Consider the following 18,863-nt stretch of genomic DNA (forward strand, 5'->3'; position numbering starts at 1 on the left):
GTTAATCCTTGATTACCTTGAAGTTGGCAAATAATTTTTTGAAGACGTGGTCCTGTCAGTTTGTTATTTTTGTAAATAGAAAGTTAATGGAATGATAAAGAAATAAGAACGCTTATATCACTTTTTGATGAGATCCCTCAATCAGATATATTTAAGAGAGGAGTTGTTGTCATGGCTCAGTGGTTAATGAACCCAACTGATATCCATGGGGACATGGGTTCGATCCCTGGCCTTGCTCAGTGGGTTAGGGATCTGCCATGAGCTGTGGTGTGGGTTGCAGACTCGGCTCAGATCGCACATTGCTGTGGCTGTGGTGTAGGCTGACAGCTACAGCTCTGATTCGATCCCTAGCCTGGGAACTTCCATGTGCTGTGGGTATGGCCGTTAAAAAAAAGAATTCAAAATCCTGTGATGGGTAAGTTTTAGGTATTCAAATTCAGGGCTTTTTTTTTTTTTAATTTAGGGCTGCTGGTGTGGCATATGGAAGTTCCCAGGCTTGAGGTCAATTTGGAGCAATAGCTGCTGGCCTACACCACATCCACAGCAACTCGGGATCTGAGTCACGTCGAATCAGAGCTACAGCTGCTGGCCTACGCCAGAGCCACAGCAACACAGGATCCGAGCATGTCTTCTATCTACACTATAGCTCACGGCAATGCGGGATCCTCAACCCACTGAGTGAGGCCAGGGATCGAACCTGCAATCTAATGGTTCCTAGTTGGATTAGTTAACCACTGAGCCACGACGGAGACTCCATTAACACAATTTTTAATGGCTGAATAATATCCTCTAAGAGGGATATGATTTAAGGAGGTTATTTTGAACCAGAAAATTAAAGATGATTCTCTTTAATACTGTTATGACCAGAGTTTTATTTACATTTCAAAAATTTAAAAGGAGTATGGTAAAAGGACAGTTTTTTATTTTAAAAACTGAAGCCTGCTGTTGTTAACAAGAGTAATAAGAGATATTGGAGAGAATGAAAAATTTTAGACAGTTAAGATCATTTTGAGATGAACAGAGCAAAGTGACTTGAGTAAGGTCACCAAGGAAGGTGGTGGGAGAGGGAGAATTCAGAATCCCACAGATGGCCATGAAACTATGAAATGAATAAATAATTTGAGCACGTTTAAGGTGATAAATGTCTTTTAACTCTTCTGGAAGCTTCTGCCATTTGGACATAAGGCTGTGTTTGCTGGTCCTCAAAAGCATATTTAGGTGGTATCTTAAAGTATCTTTTTCTTTTGAATCTGGCAGTTGATAACAAACAATATGCTCTTATAAAATGTTTCATTTAAGAATATTTTCTTTTTTCTTTTTTTTTTTTTTTTTGGTTTTTTGCCATTTCTTGGGCCGCTCTCCCGAGGCATATGGAGGGAGGTTCCCAGGCTAGGGGTCGAATCGCAGCTGTAGCTGCCGGCCTACACCAGAGCCACAGCAACATGGGATCCGAGCTGCGTCTGCAACCTACACCACAGCTCCAGGCAACGCTGGATCGTTAACCCACTGAGCAAGGCCAGGGATCGAACCTGCAACCTCATGGTTCCTAGTCAGATTTTTTAACCACTGCACCACGATGGGAACTCCAAGAGTATTTTCTTTTTTAAGAAATGTCTACTTAAGGTCTGTATAATAGTTGAACTTCTGTAGCAACTAAACAAAAAGTAATAACAATGAGATTAGGGCTACAGATTGGTCCCTTATTTTACCACTTGGCTTTCCCATATATATATTTATTTTTTCCACACCCATGATATGTGCAAGTTCCTAGGCCAGGGATCGAACCCAGGCCACAGCCGTGAACCAAGCTGCTGTAGTGATAATGCCACAGGAGAACCTGGCTTTCCCATATTTTGGATAAGCTTCTTAATTCTCAAGATAGCTAATTTTCCACAAAGATTTTCTTTTCTTTTTTTTTTTTAGGGCCACACCCGTGGCATATGGAGGTTCCCAGGCTAGGGGTGCAATTGCAGCTGTAGCCGCCGGCTTACACCACAGCCATAGCAACATGGGCTCTGAAGCACATCTGCGACCTACACCACAGCTGGCAGCAACACTGGATCCTTAACCTACTGAGTGAGGCCAGGGGTCGAACCCACAACCTCATGGTTCCTAGTCGGATTCGTTTCTGCTGCACCACAACGGGAACTCCTCACAAAGCTTTTCTATTTCAAATGTATACTGATTTCACTTTCTCCTTTTTGCAGTGATGCTAGTAACCGTGGGATTTTTTTATACCTTAGAGAAAAGAAATTTTTCATATAGTCTTTTTAGGAGTGCTTTAAGTTATTCCTTTCTAGGAAAACCTGAGTTTTATGTATCACAGTCGTGAATTAAGGATAATTTTGCATTTTAAAATCATTCAAAGACCTTTTTCTTTCTTTTTTTTTTCTTAGTAGACCGGATAGGTTTTTTTTTTTTTTTTTTCTTTTTAGTGCTGCACCTGTGCCATATGGCAGTTCCCAGGCTAGGGGGTCAAATCATAGCTGTAGCTCCTGGCCTACACCACACCCACAGTCACGCCAGATCTGAGCAACATCTGCAATTTACACCACAGCTCATGGCAACATGGGATCGTTAATCCACCAAGCTAGGCCAGGGATCAAACGCATGTCCTCATTGGATAGTAGGGTTTGTTATTGCCGAGCCACGATGGGAACTCTATTTTAAAAATTTTTTTTTGCTTTTTAAAGCTGCACCCGCAGCATGTGGAAGTTCAGGCTAGGGGTCAAATTGGAGCTACAGCTGCTGGCCTACGCCACAGCCATGGCACAGATGGGGTCTGAGCAGCGTCTGTGACCTTATACCACAGCTCATAGCAATGCTGGATCCCTGACTCACTTAGCAAGGCCCGGGAGCAAACCTGAATCTTCGTGGATGCTAGTCAGTTTTGTTTCCAGTGAGCCACAATGGGAACTCCCGCTATGTTTTTTGTTTTTGTTTTTTTGTTAAGGGCTGCACTCATGGCATGTGGAAGTAACCAGGCTAGGAGTCTAATCAGAGTTGTAGCTGCCGGACTACACGACAACCACAGCAACCTGGGATCTGAGCCACATCTGTGACCTATACCACAGATTCCTGTCACACAGGTTCCTGTTGTGCCGCAGCGGAAATGGCACGAAAGGATCCAGCATTGCTGTGAGCTGTGGTGTAGCTCGCAGACACAGCTCACATCCCACGTTGCTGTGGCTGTGGCTGTAAGTTGGCAGCTGTAGCTCTGATTCGACCCCTAGCCTGGGAACCTCCATATGCTGTGGGTGTGGCCCTAAAAAGCAAAAAAAAAAAAAAAAAGGTGCAGAGGATAAACTGTGGGAAACTGATCCAAACTTAGAAAAAGGGTAATTTGTGAAAGGATAGAAAAGATGCTCGCTCTGTATCATGTTGTAAAAGGGAGTCATTGTTCAAAAACTGCTTTTGAGTAGTTTTCTTACAGGGAAATAAAACATTTCATTCTCAGTGTCCAAAATGCTTTAAGTTATGTATTAAATAAATATTATACTATTTTTCTTGTATTTCTCTGTACATTTATAATCAGTTAACTGAGCCTTTAACCTTTTAACAAAAACTGTGAATGGTAATTACATTTAACCTTTTGAGGAACTGCTATAACTGTTTTCCAAAGTGGCTGTGCCATTTTATATTCTCACCAGTGTGGTATGAGAGTTCTGGTTTACCCATATCCTCACCAACATTTGTTACTATTGATCTTTTTTATTATAGCCATGCTAGTAGATATGAAATAGCTCGTGATTTTGATAGGCATTGCCCTTACAGAAAATGAGGTTGGCTACTTTCACATGCTTATTAGCCTTTTGTATATCTTCTTTGGAGAGATGTGTTATAAATTCCCTTGCCTATTTTAAATTGGATCGTTTGTCTTTTTATTGTTAATTTTAAGTTGTTTATATATTGTGGATACTCGATCCTTATCAAATAAATGGTTTTCAAAAATTTTAGATTTTGCAGATGTCCAATGTATATCTTTTCTCTTCTGTTGTTTGTACTTTGAGTGTCATAGCTGAGAAACCATTGCCTAATCAGAGGTCGCGAAGACTTACATCAGTATTTTCTTCTAAGTATTTTATAGTTGTAGCTCTTACATTTCATTTGATTTATTTATTCATTATTTTTTTTTGTCTTTTCTAGGGCTGCTCTTTCGGCATATGGAGGTTCCCAGGCTAGGGGTCTAATTGGAGCTGTAGCCGCCAGCGTACACCAGAGCCACAGCAACGCCAGATCTGAGCCTCGTCTGCGACCTACACCACAGTTCACGGCAACACCGGATCCTTAACCTACTGAGTGGGGCCAGGGATTGAACCTGCAACCTCATGGTTCCTAGTCAGATGTCTTAACCACTGCGCCATGACGGGAACTCCTCATTTGATCTATTTTGAAAGTATATGGCATGAGGTAGGGGGTCCAACTTCATTATTTCACATATGAATGTTTAGTTGTCCCAGCACTGTTTCTTGAAAAAACTATTTTCCTCCTATTAGTTAGACTTGGCAGCCTTGTTGAAAGTTAATTCATTGTATTTCTGGTTTGTCAGTTGTATTTGAGTGATCTTTCTGTTTGCATTTGATTTTGTTGGTCATTGTCCTCTTTAAATGCTTATCTCCCTTTTTTTTGATAGTTCATCATCTTGGTTCTCTGTCTTTCTCTTGTCACAGAGTCTTCCCTTGCTCCTAAGTCCACAGACGCTAGGACTCCAGTTTTTTTGTGCGTTTTTTTGTTTTTTTTGTTTTTTTTTTTTGGTCTTTTTGCCATTTTTTGGGCCACTCCCTCGGCATATGGAGGTTCCCAGGCTAGGGGTCGAATCGGAGCTGTAGCCACTGGCCTACGCCAGAGCCACAGCAACTCGGGATCCGAGCTCTGTCTGCGGCCTACACCACAGCTCACAGCAGCACGGGATCCTTAACCCACTGAGCAAGGCCAGGGATCGAACCCGCAACTTCATGGTTTCTAGGCGGATTTGTTAACCACTGAGCCACGATGGGAACTCCTCCAGTTTTTTTTTTTAATCTTCCCCAATTCATGTGCACACATAAGTTACTCTGGCCCTCTTCTCCATCTCAGGACAGCTGCACCTTGAACCCTTTATGTAGTCTCAAATGCTTTCTTCTCTCTCTTTGACCAACACATGCAGCAGGGATGTGGGAATCTCACTTCCCAGGCCAGGCATGGAAACCAGGCTGCAGTGTTGAAAGTGCTGAGTCCTAACCACTAGACCACCAGGGAACTCCCTCTTCTCACTCTTAATAATTAAAGGTTATAATATCATTTGACCCCTGCCTTTATAATTTAAACTGTTACTCTTTCTTGGGCTCTTACTCTCGTTTTCTGACTCATAGCTCTGGTCAGGTATATTATATGTACTTTTTTTTCTAAGTGTTTTTTTTTTTTTAAACTGTAGTTTATTTACAGTGTTCCAATTTCTGCTCTATAGCAGAGTGACTCAGTCTATTATACATACTTTTCCTAGGTTAATCCTGTGTTCTCTGTGACTTCCGTTTCTCTCTTTGGTTCAGAGATTCCTTTGTACTCTGTCTATGGCCTTTCCATCTCCGTCATCTGATGCTTCTATATATAGCCCTTACTTCCAAGTTAGACTGGAGAAGTCAGCCTTCAGATAGGCCATTTTCTAGTATAAGCAGTTCGTTAAGTTGTTCTAGGACCATAAGCATTAGCATTACAAATCCTGGCTCTATCATTTACTGTTAGGTGACTTGATTAAGATAGTTATCTTGTCTGAGCTAATACCACCTACTTTGTAGTGCCGTGGAGTGAGCATTTAATAAATGTTAGATATTCTGTTGCTCTTCCTTTTGCTTGAGGTGCTAATAACTCCCTTAACTCTCCTGGCCCACATTCTTCCTATCCTTAAAGAATAGAGCGCATTGCAGAGAACTGTTGCTTGCATTTCACTTCTACCCCAGATTGGTCATTAGCGCTTTCTCCTTTGACCTCATGGTAGTACTTTGTGCCTTATTTAATGCTTGTATGTTAAAAATGCCACCTAGGAGTTCCCTTCGTGGCTCAGCGGAAACACATCTGACTAGCATCCATGAGGACACAGATTCGATCCCTGGCCTTGCTCAGTGGGCTAAGGATCCAGCTGTGGTGTAGGTTGCAGATGCGACTTGGATCTGGCATTGCTGTGACTGTGGTGTAAGCCAGTGGCTACAGCTCTGATTACAGTTTGACTCCTAGCCTGGGAACCGCCATATGCCACAGGTGTGGCCCTAAAAAGACCAAAAAAAAAAAAAAAAAAAGCACCACATAATTTCTGTATGATCACTTTCTTCATTTCTGGTTTATAAACTGAAAGGAAATTAAGTCTTGCTCAGCTGTGGATTTATTTGTTTTGTTTTTGTTTGTTTGTTTGTTTGTTTTGTCTTTTTGCCTTTTCTAGGGCCACTCTGGCGGCATATGGAGGTTCCCAGGCTAGGGGTTGGATTGGAGCTGTAGCCACCGGCCTACACCACAGCCACAGCAATGCGGGATTCAATCCGTGTCTGCGACCTACACCACAGGTCACAGCAATGCCAGATCCTTAACCCACTGAGCGAGGCCAGGGATTGAGCCCGCCACCTCATGGTTCCTAGTTGTATTCATTAACCACTGAGCCACGATGGGAACTCCTGGATTTGTTTTAGTGTGTAATAACCTCTCAATAAATAGAGTTCTCTTTATTGTATAGGGCCAATATCTCTTGCTTAATATCTCTTGCTTAATTAAGGCAAATATCTTTTTCTGCAAGTCTTTAGAGACAACTTCTTCCATAGCACCTTGTCCACAGGGCTCTTGTAATTCTGATTGCATTATAACAGTCCCTAATGTATGGGCCCTTTGAGTACAGGTGCTTAGTCGTAATCAGCTTTAAGTGTTTCCTTGTCTGTCTTCCCCCTCCATAGAGTTCCATAAGGACACAGGCTGTTTCTCCAGTGCTAGTTTATCACTGGCATCTAATACAGCCTTTGGTGTGTAGTGGGTGCTCCAGTATTTGTTGAATAAACGAATGAACGAGCTCTGTTGTTTTAAGTACCATAAGATAATATTTTTGTTATGTAGCCATTTAATGGTCATATGTCTGTAACTTCGATCCAGGGAAACTTTGAGGTTCTTCCTTGTGAGGTATCTCTGTCCTGGCAGTTAGGCAGAGCTTGGCTTTACTCTTAGTACTATGTACAGTACTTTTTCATGTAATTTAATGTATGAAGCCGAGGACATTTAACTCCATTTAACTCTTTCCCCCTAAACTCATATTCTGCAACTAAATTTGATAGCTAGCAGAAATTCAGTAATTTTCTTCAGAAGTAGCTAGGTCTTCCTGCGTGTGTACTTTAAATTTGTGGACGAGATGAGAGAGTGAATAGCCTTCAGGCTTTAATCTGAAGTGGACATGTTTAGCCAAGGGAGGGAGTAATTGCTTTTCCAGGAATCCTAAGAGAGTCACCATGGAGGCATTGTCAGTGTAACTGCAGAACAGACACAGCTCTGGCCCTCCACTTGCTTCCAGCTATAGGAAAAGAGAAATGATAGGTACCTTAAATGATTATTATTAGAAACACGCAAGAAAAAAGTGTAAGTTATTTTATAAGTTTCTAGAAAATGTCATAAGTAACTTCCTTAGCATTTTCAAAGTCAGGATTGTTTAAGCTGGATAGTCCTAATAAGTATAGTAAAATTTAAAAAATTATGGCTGTAATACCTGTTTGTTATAGAAAATGTTTTTTTACAGGGAGTTCTCATTGTGGCTCAGTGGGTTATGAACCCAACTAGAATCCATGAGCTTGCAGGTTCGATCCCTGGCCTTGCTCAGTGGGTTAAGGATCTGGTGTTACCATGACCTGTGGTATGGGTTGCAGACGTGGCTCAATCTGGCATTGCTGTGGCTGTGGCATAGGCTGGCAACTGCAGCTTTGATTCAACCCCTAGCCTGTTAACTTCCTTATGCTGTAGGTGCAGCCCTGAAAAACAAAACAAAACAAAACAAAAAACAAAAACAAAAAAGAAAAGAGAAAGTTATTTTTTATAAAGTCAGTGCAGAAACAAAAGTTTTTATAAATACAGAATAATGTAAAGAGTCAGATTATAACCTAATATAACTATTATTTGTCTTTTGACTCCAGTCTTTCCTATTTTTTTAAAATAGAGATTATGTACATTTATCATTTTGTCTTTTTTCTGCTTAAGATTTTAATTATAAGCTTTAACTTTTTTTGTTGTTGTTGTCGTCGTTTTAGGGCCACATCCATGGCCTATGGAGATTCCCAGGCTGGGGCCAAATCGGAGCTGTAGCCACTGCCCTACGCCACAGCCGAAGCCACGCCAGATCCAAGCTGCATCTGCGACCTACACTGCAGGTCATGGCAGTGCCAGATCCTTAACCCACTGAGCGAGGCCAGGGATCAAACCTGAGTCGTCATAGATTACCATTCAGATTCATTTCTGGTGAGCCAAGACAGGAACTCTGAACTTTTTTTATGTATATGTTAATATTGGCTTAATAGTCAATTGTAGGCTGTCCTATAATTTACTTAATTAGATTCTTAGTTGAGCATTTGAGCTGTTGTCAGTGTTTTCCTGTGAGGAAGATGAATGGGTCAGTGACTGGACTCTTGTCTTTGCACATGTGAGTGAGTCTCTGAGCTGCACAAAGTAGAGGGTTGGGCTGGTGTGCTAGTCCTACATCGTGTTTCTCTGTCATTCTGCGGATGTGAGTCTAGATTGCATTAGATCTATTTTTTTCTCCCATTCCAATCTTGGATTTTTTTCTTTCCTGAGGATACATACACTGGTCCTTCTTGGAAAGAGTATTATTAGATCAATGGAAAGAAGTATTTTTAAGCCTCTTGATATGTAGTGCTAAATCACTTTTCAGATGTTTTGCTTTCACCAGAGGTATATGAGGGTGTTTTTCTTAGTGATAGATAGAAAGAAAACAAACTCAAAGGAGTTCCTGTTGTGGCTCAGTGGAAGCAAACCTGGTATCCATGAGGTTGCGGGTGTGATCCCTGCCCTCTCTCGGTGGGTTAAGGATCTGACATTGCTGAGAGCTGTGGTGTAGGTTGCAGACGGGCTCAGATCCCAGGTGGCTGTGGCTGTGGCATAGGCCATCGGCTGCAGCTCCAATTCAGCCCCTAGCCTGGGAACTTCTATATGCCACACAAAAGAAAAAAGAAAACAAACTAAAGAAAAAACAACCAAAAAAATCCTTAAACTAGATTCTGTGTATGCACTATATGAAGTTTGAATTATTTTTATTTTTTAAAAAGTAGACAAGTGTTTGGTTCATTCGTGCTGAGTTTGTTTTTCCTTCTGTAAAACAGGTGATTTGATGAAGAGTGCTGCTGGAGAGTTTGCAGATGATCCCTGCTCTTCTGTGAAGCGTGGCAACATGGTTCGGGCAGCTCGAGCTTTGCTCTCTGCTGTTACTCGGCTGCTTATTTTGGCTGACATGGCAGATGTCTACAAATTACTTGTTCAGCTGAAAGTCGTAAGTACAGGCTGGTGTCTGTAATTTGTTCTGTCCTAGCGAGGCTGCTTCTGGCCATACTTAGTTTAGCATTCCTTAGGATTTGGTTTGGTTTTGAACATAGTTTACCCAGGTGGACCAGGAATGTTTTTAGTTTCCCCTTACTCCTCTATGCCAAGTAAACATCATACTGGCTCTGATGTGAGCCTCTCGTTATCTTTGTTCTAATGAAGAATTTGCAGCAAAAGTATTGTTTTTGACTTCTTTCTTTTTTGCAATAGCGATTAAACATTTCCTTGCACCAATAGGGTTCCAGAGTTGAGAAATCAAGATAAGTTAAATTGGATCCTTTTAGATTGAAGTCAAAATAATGCCACCTTTCCCTAGTAAAGCTCAAACATTAGCTGCTCAAATGTTTGAGGGCCATGTAAACTCAAGAGGAAGTTTGGATTGCTGAGTGGCTGTTAAAAGGAATAAAAAATTCCAGATCTTCTCTGTGTACAGACTTGTTGAGAATTTTTTTGGTGGGGGTGTGTTTTATAGGTAGAAGATGGTATCTTGAAACTGAGAAACGCTGGCACTGAACAAGACCTGGGAATACAGTATAAAGCCCTGAAACCCGAAGTGGATAAGCTGAATATTATGGCAGCCAAAAGGCAGCAGGTACAGTCATGATTTGGGAGATATTTTTAAGTTGTTTATATTATTATTTAGTGGGAAAAATCCATTTTATCTAAGTTTTCAAGAGGTACCAATATCTCCCTCTGCTTATATAGTTCCATTGAAACATTTATGATGTCATTGCATTGTATCGTTAAGTATCATATTAATAAGATAGAATGAAAAAAGTATTGTATTCATAAAGGTAAGTTGTGTTCATGTTACGCTTCTAATTGCTATGAAGATTTTACTTTCAGTAGCTTAGCTGTTTGTGATAGTGTCTGGAAAGTGACAGGCATTTGTATTTGTGTTCCAGAATGGACTTGAATTGGTAGTGGAATTTAATTCAGATTTTTAAAAACCTTAAACCAGTTAAAACACACTGGAATTACTTGTATAGCAGAAAGTACTGCCCCCTCCAAATTTTGTCACTTTTGAAGTATTTCTTATTGTTCATTACTGGTAGTTCCCATAATGTTAAGACTTTGGGTGGTGTGGCGTGCGGATCAGTGATCTTCTTTTTCCAGCTTTTGCTTGCCCCTTGGTGTTTCGCTCTTGGGGTATTGAAGTCTTCCCTGTGCCCTTCCTGTTGGCTCCGCTGTTCTGTAGGGGGGTGCATGTGTCACCATCCAGCTCTTACCACTTCCATAGTCCTGATCAGGCTTGGGCTGTTCTTATTTCTGAAAAGATGGGGTCTTATTATTGTCATCCAGTACTATGTCAGGATATTTTATGTTGTGGTTTATAGAAAACCTAGCTCCAACACTGAGGGATTTATTTTCTCACTAAGTAGAAGCCCCAGTTTAGGTTACGTGACTTTGAGGTTGTTAAATTTAAAGGTTCTGCAGTACCCGCATGGATTCAGTTTCTTGACATTTTCCAGCACTGCCGTCTTCAGCGTGCCTGGCATTGGGTGGCTGTAGAAGCTCTAGGGCATGACATTTGCACACATCAGTGTGTCCACTGAGAAGAAAAAGAAGGTTTTATAAGCAAACGATCTTTATAAGCAAACGATCCAGAAGCCTCTCACACATTTGCCCTGAATTTGCCTTGTGTAACACGCCCAGTCCATACTAGTCATTGGTGAGAGGAAGACAGTTAACTGTGTCTGACTCGGAGGAGTGAAGATCTGCCTCCTGGTCTGTGACAGCAGCGACCTTCGTGAGAATAGCCACCCCCAACAAGAGCTCTTGCAGGCAGCGAGAGACAGGGGGTCAGAACTCTAAGCGTCCAATATATGACGGCCTCAGCTTTCAGCTTTCATTTGGTTATAGTTACAGAAATGTAAAATAATATCCCATTAGGGTTGAGAGGATTAAATCGGACCATGTGTGTGAAGTAGTTAATGTCGTGCCAGGCACTCAGTAGGCCCTCAGCAGTGGGCACTTGGTGAATAGTAGTTATTGCTCATATTTAAAGCTATAAAATGTGATCAGACTGAATCTGCGCATATGGTATCCTGGTTTTATATTTCCAGCATTCACTGCTAAACATGATAATAGAGCTAGATTTGTTGTATTGATTGCTAAGTAATTTAGTTAGTGAAAGCTCATTGTGCTTTTATCATTTGTCCTTGTGTTGGCTTATGTCTCCATCAAATAAATCACAAGTAGTTTGGTGGTTTGTTTGTTTGGTCTTTTTGTCGTTTAGGGCCGCACCCACGGCACATGGAGGTTCCCAGGCCAGGGGTCCGATTGGAACTGTAGCTGTCAGCCTGTGCCACAGCCACAGCAATGTGGGATCCGAGCCTCGTCTGGGACCTACCCCACAGTTCATGGCAACGCCGGATCCTTAACCAACTGATCGAGGCCAGGGATCGAACCCGCATGCTCATGGGTCCTAGTCAGGTTTGTTAACCGCTGAGCCACGACGGGAACTCCTGTTTGTTTGTTTTTCATTTTGCTGGAGCCAGTTGATTCTAAGAAGAACTTGCTGTATGATAATATGGTAATTCTATAAATATAATAGCAAGCTGGCCAAATTATGTTCACAACTTATTTTTCTTAACGTTCTTGATACAAGTTCTCATTTGAATATGTGAAATAAATGTTTTATTTAAAACGTAAAGCTTGGTGAATAGTCTTACTGTCATAAAATCTAGTCTAACCTTGATTTATGAAGACACTGTTATTTAAGAGGAGTGAGAACATTTAGACCGATACTAGTGCATATCCTTGCGAAATAGTAGGATAAGTAAATTGATGATGTTCTTGACATAAAATACAATCATAATGCAGAATTTTATATACTACTGGGAAGCTGACTGGAAAGTAATGCTGCCTGGGTTTTAATTCTGTGTACCGTGAATCCACGAAGAGTTTCCTGAATCAGAATCCTAGATTTTTTTTTTTAAGTGAATTTCAAATACTTTCAAAATAAGACGTCATAAGAATCTTGACGTTCTTAGTTGACATGAAGCTGGTCTTCTCTTGACTCCTCTGTATCTGTTTTCTGCCCTTGGTCACCCTGCTCTCTGCCCCAGGAACGTGACCTGTCGAGACTGCAGCCTCTTTTCCCTCTTGCTTCTGGTTATGTTGGGCAGCGTCAGCACCCATAGGAGATCAGCCGAGACAGAAGGAGGCTAGGGGTTCATTTCCCTGGCTCCCTTCCTGGTGGTTGCCCTGGGTGGCTGGAAGTCATAGCCTCTCTTGGGTGGTTTCCTCCCTACACCTTGTTCCCTGGGCTCTGCTAACTGCTGCCTCCTTGTGTCTTTTCGGGCCTAAGTGCCCTAACAGCTCATGGCATTCCTGTACTTTGCCCATAGCTTTTATAGCATAGTCCCTGAACCATCTTTGAATTACTCCATTTGATTTTACTGTCTGTTTGCTGCTAGCACCTTCTCCATGTTCCCATTTTAAAGTTTGTCTTGGGCTGTAGTATGTCACGATCATTTATAGGTTTCCTCGGGCCTAATTCTTTAACTTTTAGCCTTAGCCTCCTATAGTAGAATTTGTTGCGTAGGTTGGCTCTAGGCTGCTGTGTGCCTCCTGATCATAAAATGACCTTTATAGGTCCTGGGCCTTGGTATATATTTACATAAACTAGTGCTTTTCTTGGGAATTAAAGTGCTACTCATTTCATCCTGAAGTACCAGCCTGGTGGAAATGTCATTCTCCCTTTTGGATGGATACTGCCCACTGGCGGCCTTCAGTTACCGATCACAGCTTTCCACACTTTTTGTTTTCTGGCAGAATTCCTCTCTTGCTGGGTATTCAGTACCCTGGACTGTTTTCACTCCCCTTTGACCTTGTCTTCTTTCCCCAGGTGTGGTAGGTAATAATTTACCTCCTTATCCAGCCTTTTATCTTTTCAGGCAGTCCTAGTCCAGAAAAGGTATTTCCTCAAGAGCACTACTGGGATATTATGTGTGAACTGCTTGCCTTCATTTGTCTTGTATCATTTAAACAGCAGCCACCCAATGAGGAAATGCTGAACTTTAAAAGTCTGTAGGTGCTCTGAAATTTACCTGTTTGTCCTTGAGGTTTGTCTGGCACAGGATGTGGTGGTGAGGATATTGGTGAAAATAATAATGAATAACCTTAAAAAAGTGTGTACTTACACTAAACACTGTTATAAGCCCTTTATAAATACACATTTGTTTGATCTTCATGAAAAATAGCGTAAGGTAGATCCTATAATTGATGAGATGCTAATTTTTATCAATGAAGGAACTGGAACAGAGAAGTTAAGTAATTTGGCCTGGGTGTTAATCTAGTAAGTGGTGGAGCCAGGTTTTGAACCTAGGCTGCCTGGCTCCAAGGGCAGGGATTTTGTTTAAATTGTTAGTATAATCCCTAGTGCCTAGAACATTGCCTAGTAGTATTCAGTAAATATTTGTTTAACTAATGAGAGAATAAGCCATTTTGCTGCACTGCAGGTCCATCCTGGAATGGATTCTCTGGCCCTAATCGGTTATGTTCTTGGGCTAGAATATTACTTGCTGACTAGAAGTTTTGACTTTTCATTAGGCTGCAGGCTCTTCTTTGACTGTGAGGGTGCAAATGGACAGCAGAGGTCAGGATCTGCTGGCCATGACCCTGCTTCCTGTAGGGAGGACTGCTTCTGCCTTGCACTGTCTGCTCTGCCCCCACCCGCATGCTAAAGATGGGCTGCTTGGATATTTACACTCCATGCACTCAGGTACATAACTAGTTGAGATAGGTTTGGTAAAAACGTAGTGTTTCATACCTCGTCCGCGAACTCTGACTTTCTGTCATGATGATTTTTCTAAAAACCCGAACAATCAAGTTGGCCATTGACACTACCGCCCGCTTTCTATGTGTAAATCATCTGGATTGGCTGGGTTTGACCAGGACCATTTCTTTAAGTAGGGTCCTTTGAATCTAAGAGAAGACATCTGATCAAAAGTATGGCTGCAAGTTTATGCTGTTAAGAGGGTGGTGAGGGGAAACTTCCACTTGAATTTCCAGGTCTTGGTTAGAAAGTATTGTGGATTGCTTAGAAGTTAGCTTCTGTTTCTTGGTCACTGCATGTGATGGTTGGTTCAGATTACTTTGAAAACTGTCATTTCCATTTTATGTTTTCTGTTCGTATATATGAAACATAACTGGATTGGTCAAGTTGGGGAGTCATGAGTGCTAATACAGTAGATCAAGGGATTCTGATTTCCTAAGTAATCTATTGCATTATGTAATAGCTTACTTTTTTTTTTTCACTAATCTGGGTTACTATCTATCTTAAAAAGAATTCTTATAATCATTATTCTTATTACAGTAAATAGTGCTGCCTTTTGATAGTGTCTATTTTCGTGTCTTAACAAAATCTAATTTCTTTGTGCTATGGCAAAAATAATTCTAAAGAGAGAATATAGAACACTTTAGCAGTTAGGACAAATGATATTTAGCTGTCATTTTCATCATAGATTAAAATACATCCCCTGTACTTGTAAAAAGAAATCTATCAAAGCTACATTGTGGTGAGGGCAAGACGTTTAGAAAATGCCTCACAGAACACATGCACCGGCTGCTTAGGCATAATGGTGAGCCCCACCCCTTTGTCACAGCTTGTGTCTTGAGGTGATCCTCAATTCTTTAAATCCCTGGGGTCTTGTTTTTGAGTTTTGAACCTGATGTCGTCTTTGGAAAGATAGGAGTTTATCGCACCAGGTCAGGCAATAGTTTTAGGAAAGTCAGGTGTTGCATTCTGGCACCTATTGTAACTTGAGGTGACCATAAGTGTCTTTGCTAACTATTTATAAGAGGCTGGACTGATCTAGGTTATAGATACTTAGGAAGGAGGCCAAAGCTAACTGCAAAGCATTTTGTAAAACAGAGGACATTATTAAGTGCTTAAAGGCAAAATGCCTCCTTAGAAAACTTCAAAGTCCCTGGGGTTGTGGCGAGGGTAGGACATTTAGAAAATGCCGCACAGAACATGTGCACCAGCTGTTTAAGCATAATGGTGAGTCTCAACCCGGTCATAGCTTGAGTCTTAAAATGATCACTGATTCTGAAAATCCACAGGGTCCTGTTTCTGACTATTTAGCCTAATGTACTGTGCTACAGGGCATTTGGAATGCTGTGAGCAATTACTTGCAAATTCAGATTCCAAATGAGAAAAGAATTCTAGGAGGAAAAGTAAGCTGTCATATTGTACAAGGTTTGAATAAAGATGAAAACCTAAAGCATGAGTGAGGTGAAGTTTCAGGAAAAGGAAGCTGGTTTAGCGTCTCCAGTGCTTAATTAGGAACTCATTTAGAAAGATGAGCCATTAAATGGCTAAGTCAGACTTTACATTGAGTAATTGACTTTGTCCCTTGTAAGTCAGTTTTCGCTTACTGTTTGCACATGTGATTCTCAATCTTAAAACATTTAAATTGGTACGCTAGGGTTCAGTTGGTGAGATTAACATTGAAATTCTAGGATCACGTGTCACATAGAGTTGGGAGAGTTGGGTGGGCAGTTACGGTTATCACTGATACTTCTCTTCTGTGGTGACGGCCACACCTGCTAAAGTCTTGATTCTCTCGGAGTAATTGCAGTAACAGTGCGATATCGGAAGCGCCCCCCTTCCCAGCTTGCTTAATGGTGGTATCACTTGTTTGTCACTCAGCATACTCCCCCACTTTACCAGGCAGATGCTTGGAACCTCACATCCTATAATTACAAGGTAGAAGAAATCGAAAAAGGACAGCTCACGTAAAACTAGATGCATATAGAATATTAAAATACAGATCTTTTGGATTAAGGTCATGGAACACGTGAGCCTCAGCTTTATGCCTTAGCAGCCTGGGTCCTAAGTGGTCTTTGCGGGTCAGGGAGGGGTGGGGGAGAAGTTGTGTATTTGGGAGAACAGCCTGCCGCATCCTTACCTGGTCTGTGTGTGTACACCTGTGTAATCCCATCCCAAATTTAATAGAACTCTTTTAGTGAACTTTTATAACTTAATAGAAAAAGAAATTCTCGTAATCAATTTTACTCTGTTTAAATATACCTCTGGTTTTTCTAGCTTGGTTGGAATAGGTACACACATCTTAAAAAGTTATATCAAGATGCTAGTCAGTTTTGCGTTGCGTTTTATTTAGTTTCTCTTCTAGGTGCTTTACATGCATTATTCCGTTTAATCCTCAAGACAGATGTAAGAGAGGTACTGTTAGTGTTTTTATTTTACAGAAAGTGAAACTGAGCATAGAGAGTTGAAATAAAATCATACCGGTCAGTAAAAAAAAGTAGTGCTGGAGGTTCAAATTCAGGTCTGTGTCTTTTGGAAAAGTTTGAATGCTTACCTACTAAGCCATACCACCTCCCTTGTGGTCAGCTTTCAAGCCAGACCGTTAATGAAAATATCGTCTAATTAGTAGAAATGCTAACTTGTCAGCATTTACTAACAAATTTTTAGTGAGTTGAACCCATATTTTTGTTTTACTCTTGTAGGAACTGAAAGATGTGGGGCATCGTGATCAGATGGCCGCCGCCAGAGGAATCCTGCAGAAAAACGTGCCGATCCTCTATACTGCATCCCAGGCGTGCCTACAGCACCCTGACGTCGCAGCCTACAAGGCCAACCGAGACCTGATATACAAACAGCTGCAGCAGGCGGTCACAGGCATTTCTAACGCAGCCCAGGCCACGGCGTCAGATGATGCCTCCCAGCACCAGGGTGGCGGCGGCGGAGAGCTGGCGTACGCCCTCAACAACTTTGATGTAAGTTAGGCTTGGGAGGACACTTGAGGCTCTTGAGGGTTCTTGAGAGCTTACAGAGTTCTGGGGAAATGTGCTCAAGCTTTCTGAGGAAAGCTCAGTTTCTACTTAGGTAGGTAGTCCACGTTGAAAGAAATTCTAAGTTAGCAACTTACTTCATCTTGACTTGGCCTAAAGCATTTATCTTTTCTTTTTCTCACCTTCCTCTTCCTCTTCCCCTCACCTTTTCTTATATTTTTTAGTTTTAAACTTCTGAATTCTTTTATGCAGCTTATCTTTCCTATGAAGTCCCTCTTTATTGAAGATAAAAGTTTGGTTCATTTCAACCAAGATTTTAACTTTTGGGCAGATGCAAACCTATGGGAGTTAAAGAGGCAACGTGTACTTAGGCTCTGTCCTCCAGGGCCTCTTAGTCGAGTGGGAGACAGAAACACATCCGGAGTGACTGCTGTGGAAGTTCCATCGCCTTAGTCTTACTTGGTGTGCCTGCACATTCTTCTCAATGTCTAAACTGTAATAATAGAGTTAATCGAGTGGAAGCATATTTGGGATTAAAATATGCTGTTAGCATAATTCCATATAATTACCTTTTATAGATGATGCACCAGATCTATTCTTTGTATATATTGTGTGTATACATTTTCCCATGTATCAACTCTAATCTTAATTTTTGGGGGTGTGTTTTATGGTTTTAAATGCCTACCCACAATGCCTCATGACTTCCAGTAGATGGCAGCAGTTTAAGATTTTTTTTTAAGTTTTTTTTTTTTTAAATAACTGTTAGGTTTTTTTAAAATTTATTAGAACCATTTACTTAGGGGAAAATTGCCTTCCAGGTGACCGGCATCCTTTGGTCAGCAGGAATGCTTTAAAGTATGGAATCAAGACAATGGAGTGCATTTTAACAGTTTTTTTCTTGTCTTTTTTATTTCCTTTGTCTTAGCTTTTACTTTGGCTTGGGTAAAGACAATGTGAAGCCTGAGGACCTTGATTCTAGAACTGAATTTTTAATCCTTGAACCTTAAACATTAATGACTTTATAGCAAACTCTTGAAGATACCTCTTACAATTTACTGGCACTGTTTTTCCTCTTCAGAATTGGCAGTTTTGGGTATTGGCCTCATTCACGGCAGTATGGGTTATGTTTTCCCCTAGGTTGAGTAATATCTATCAGAGGCCACTTAACCTCCTAAGTCTACAGCGAAACAATTCATAATATGAGGGTGCTGGACTAAATGGTTACAGCTCTGTTGAAGTTCTGTGACTCTTAAAATTCTATGACCATTCATTCCTCCTACTGTTGGTCAGAAAGTACTGTGTATTCAGTTTTGACCAGAGAAATTCTGCAATAACTTTATCTGGTAAGAAAAATGATCAGCTAAACTGTAGGTTAATAATGAACAGTGAAGGAATTGTATGTTCAGTTTTGAAACTGATGGTTCCTTGGCAGGGAAAGAGGAAATGTGTACTTATTGGAAAAGGGCTAGCCTTTTTTTTTTTGCCTTTTTCTGTGCCGCTCCTGCGGCCTATGGAGGTTCCCAGGCTAGAGGTCTAATCGCAGCTGT

General features: G+C 41.1%; 1 protein-coding gene across 1 annotated transcript in view; it reads left to right on the forward strand.

Moving 5' to 3' along the window:
* Positions 1-18,863, forward strand: part of CTNNA1 (catenin alpha 1) — a 187,816-nt gene that overhangs the window by 53,438 nt on the left and 115,515 nt on the right. Inside the window, exons 4-6 of the mRNA XM_047778741.1 lie at positions 9,333-9,499; positions 10,022-10,141; positions 17,032-17,301. Coding sequence (XP_047634697.1) covers positions 9,333-9,499; positions 10,022-10,141; positions 17,032-17,301 — 557 coding nt within the window. The remainder of the gene's footprint in view (positions 1-9,332; positions 9,500-10,021; positions 10,142-17,031; positions 17,302-18,863) is intronic.

This window comes from Phacochoerus africanus, chromosome 4, assembly GCF_016906955.1.
Source record: "Phacochoerus africanus isolate WHEZ1 chromosome 4, ROS_Pafr_v1, whole genome shotgun sequence".
NCBI classification, from domain to species: Eukaryota; Metazoa; Chordata; class Mammalia; order Artiodactyla; family Suidae; genus Phacochoerus; species Phacochoerus africanus.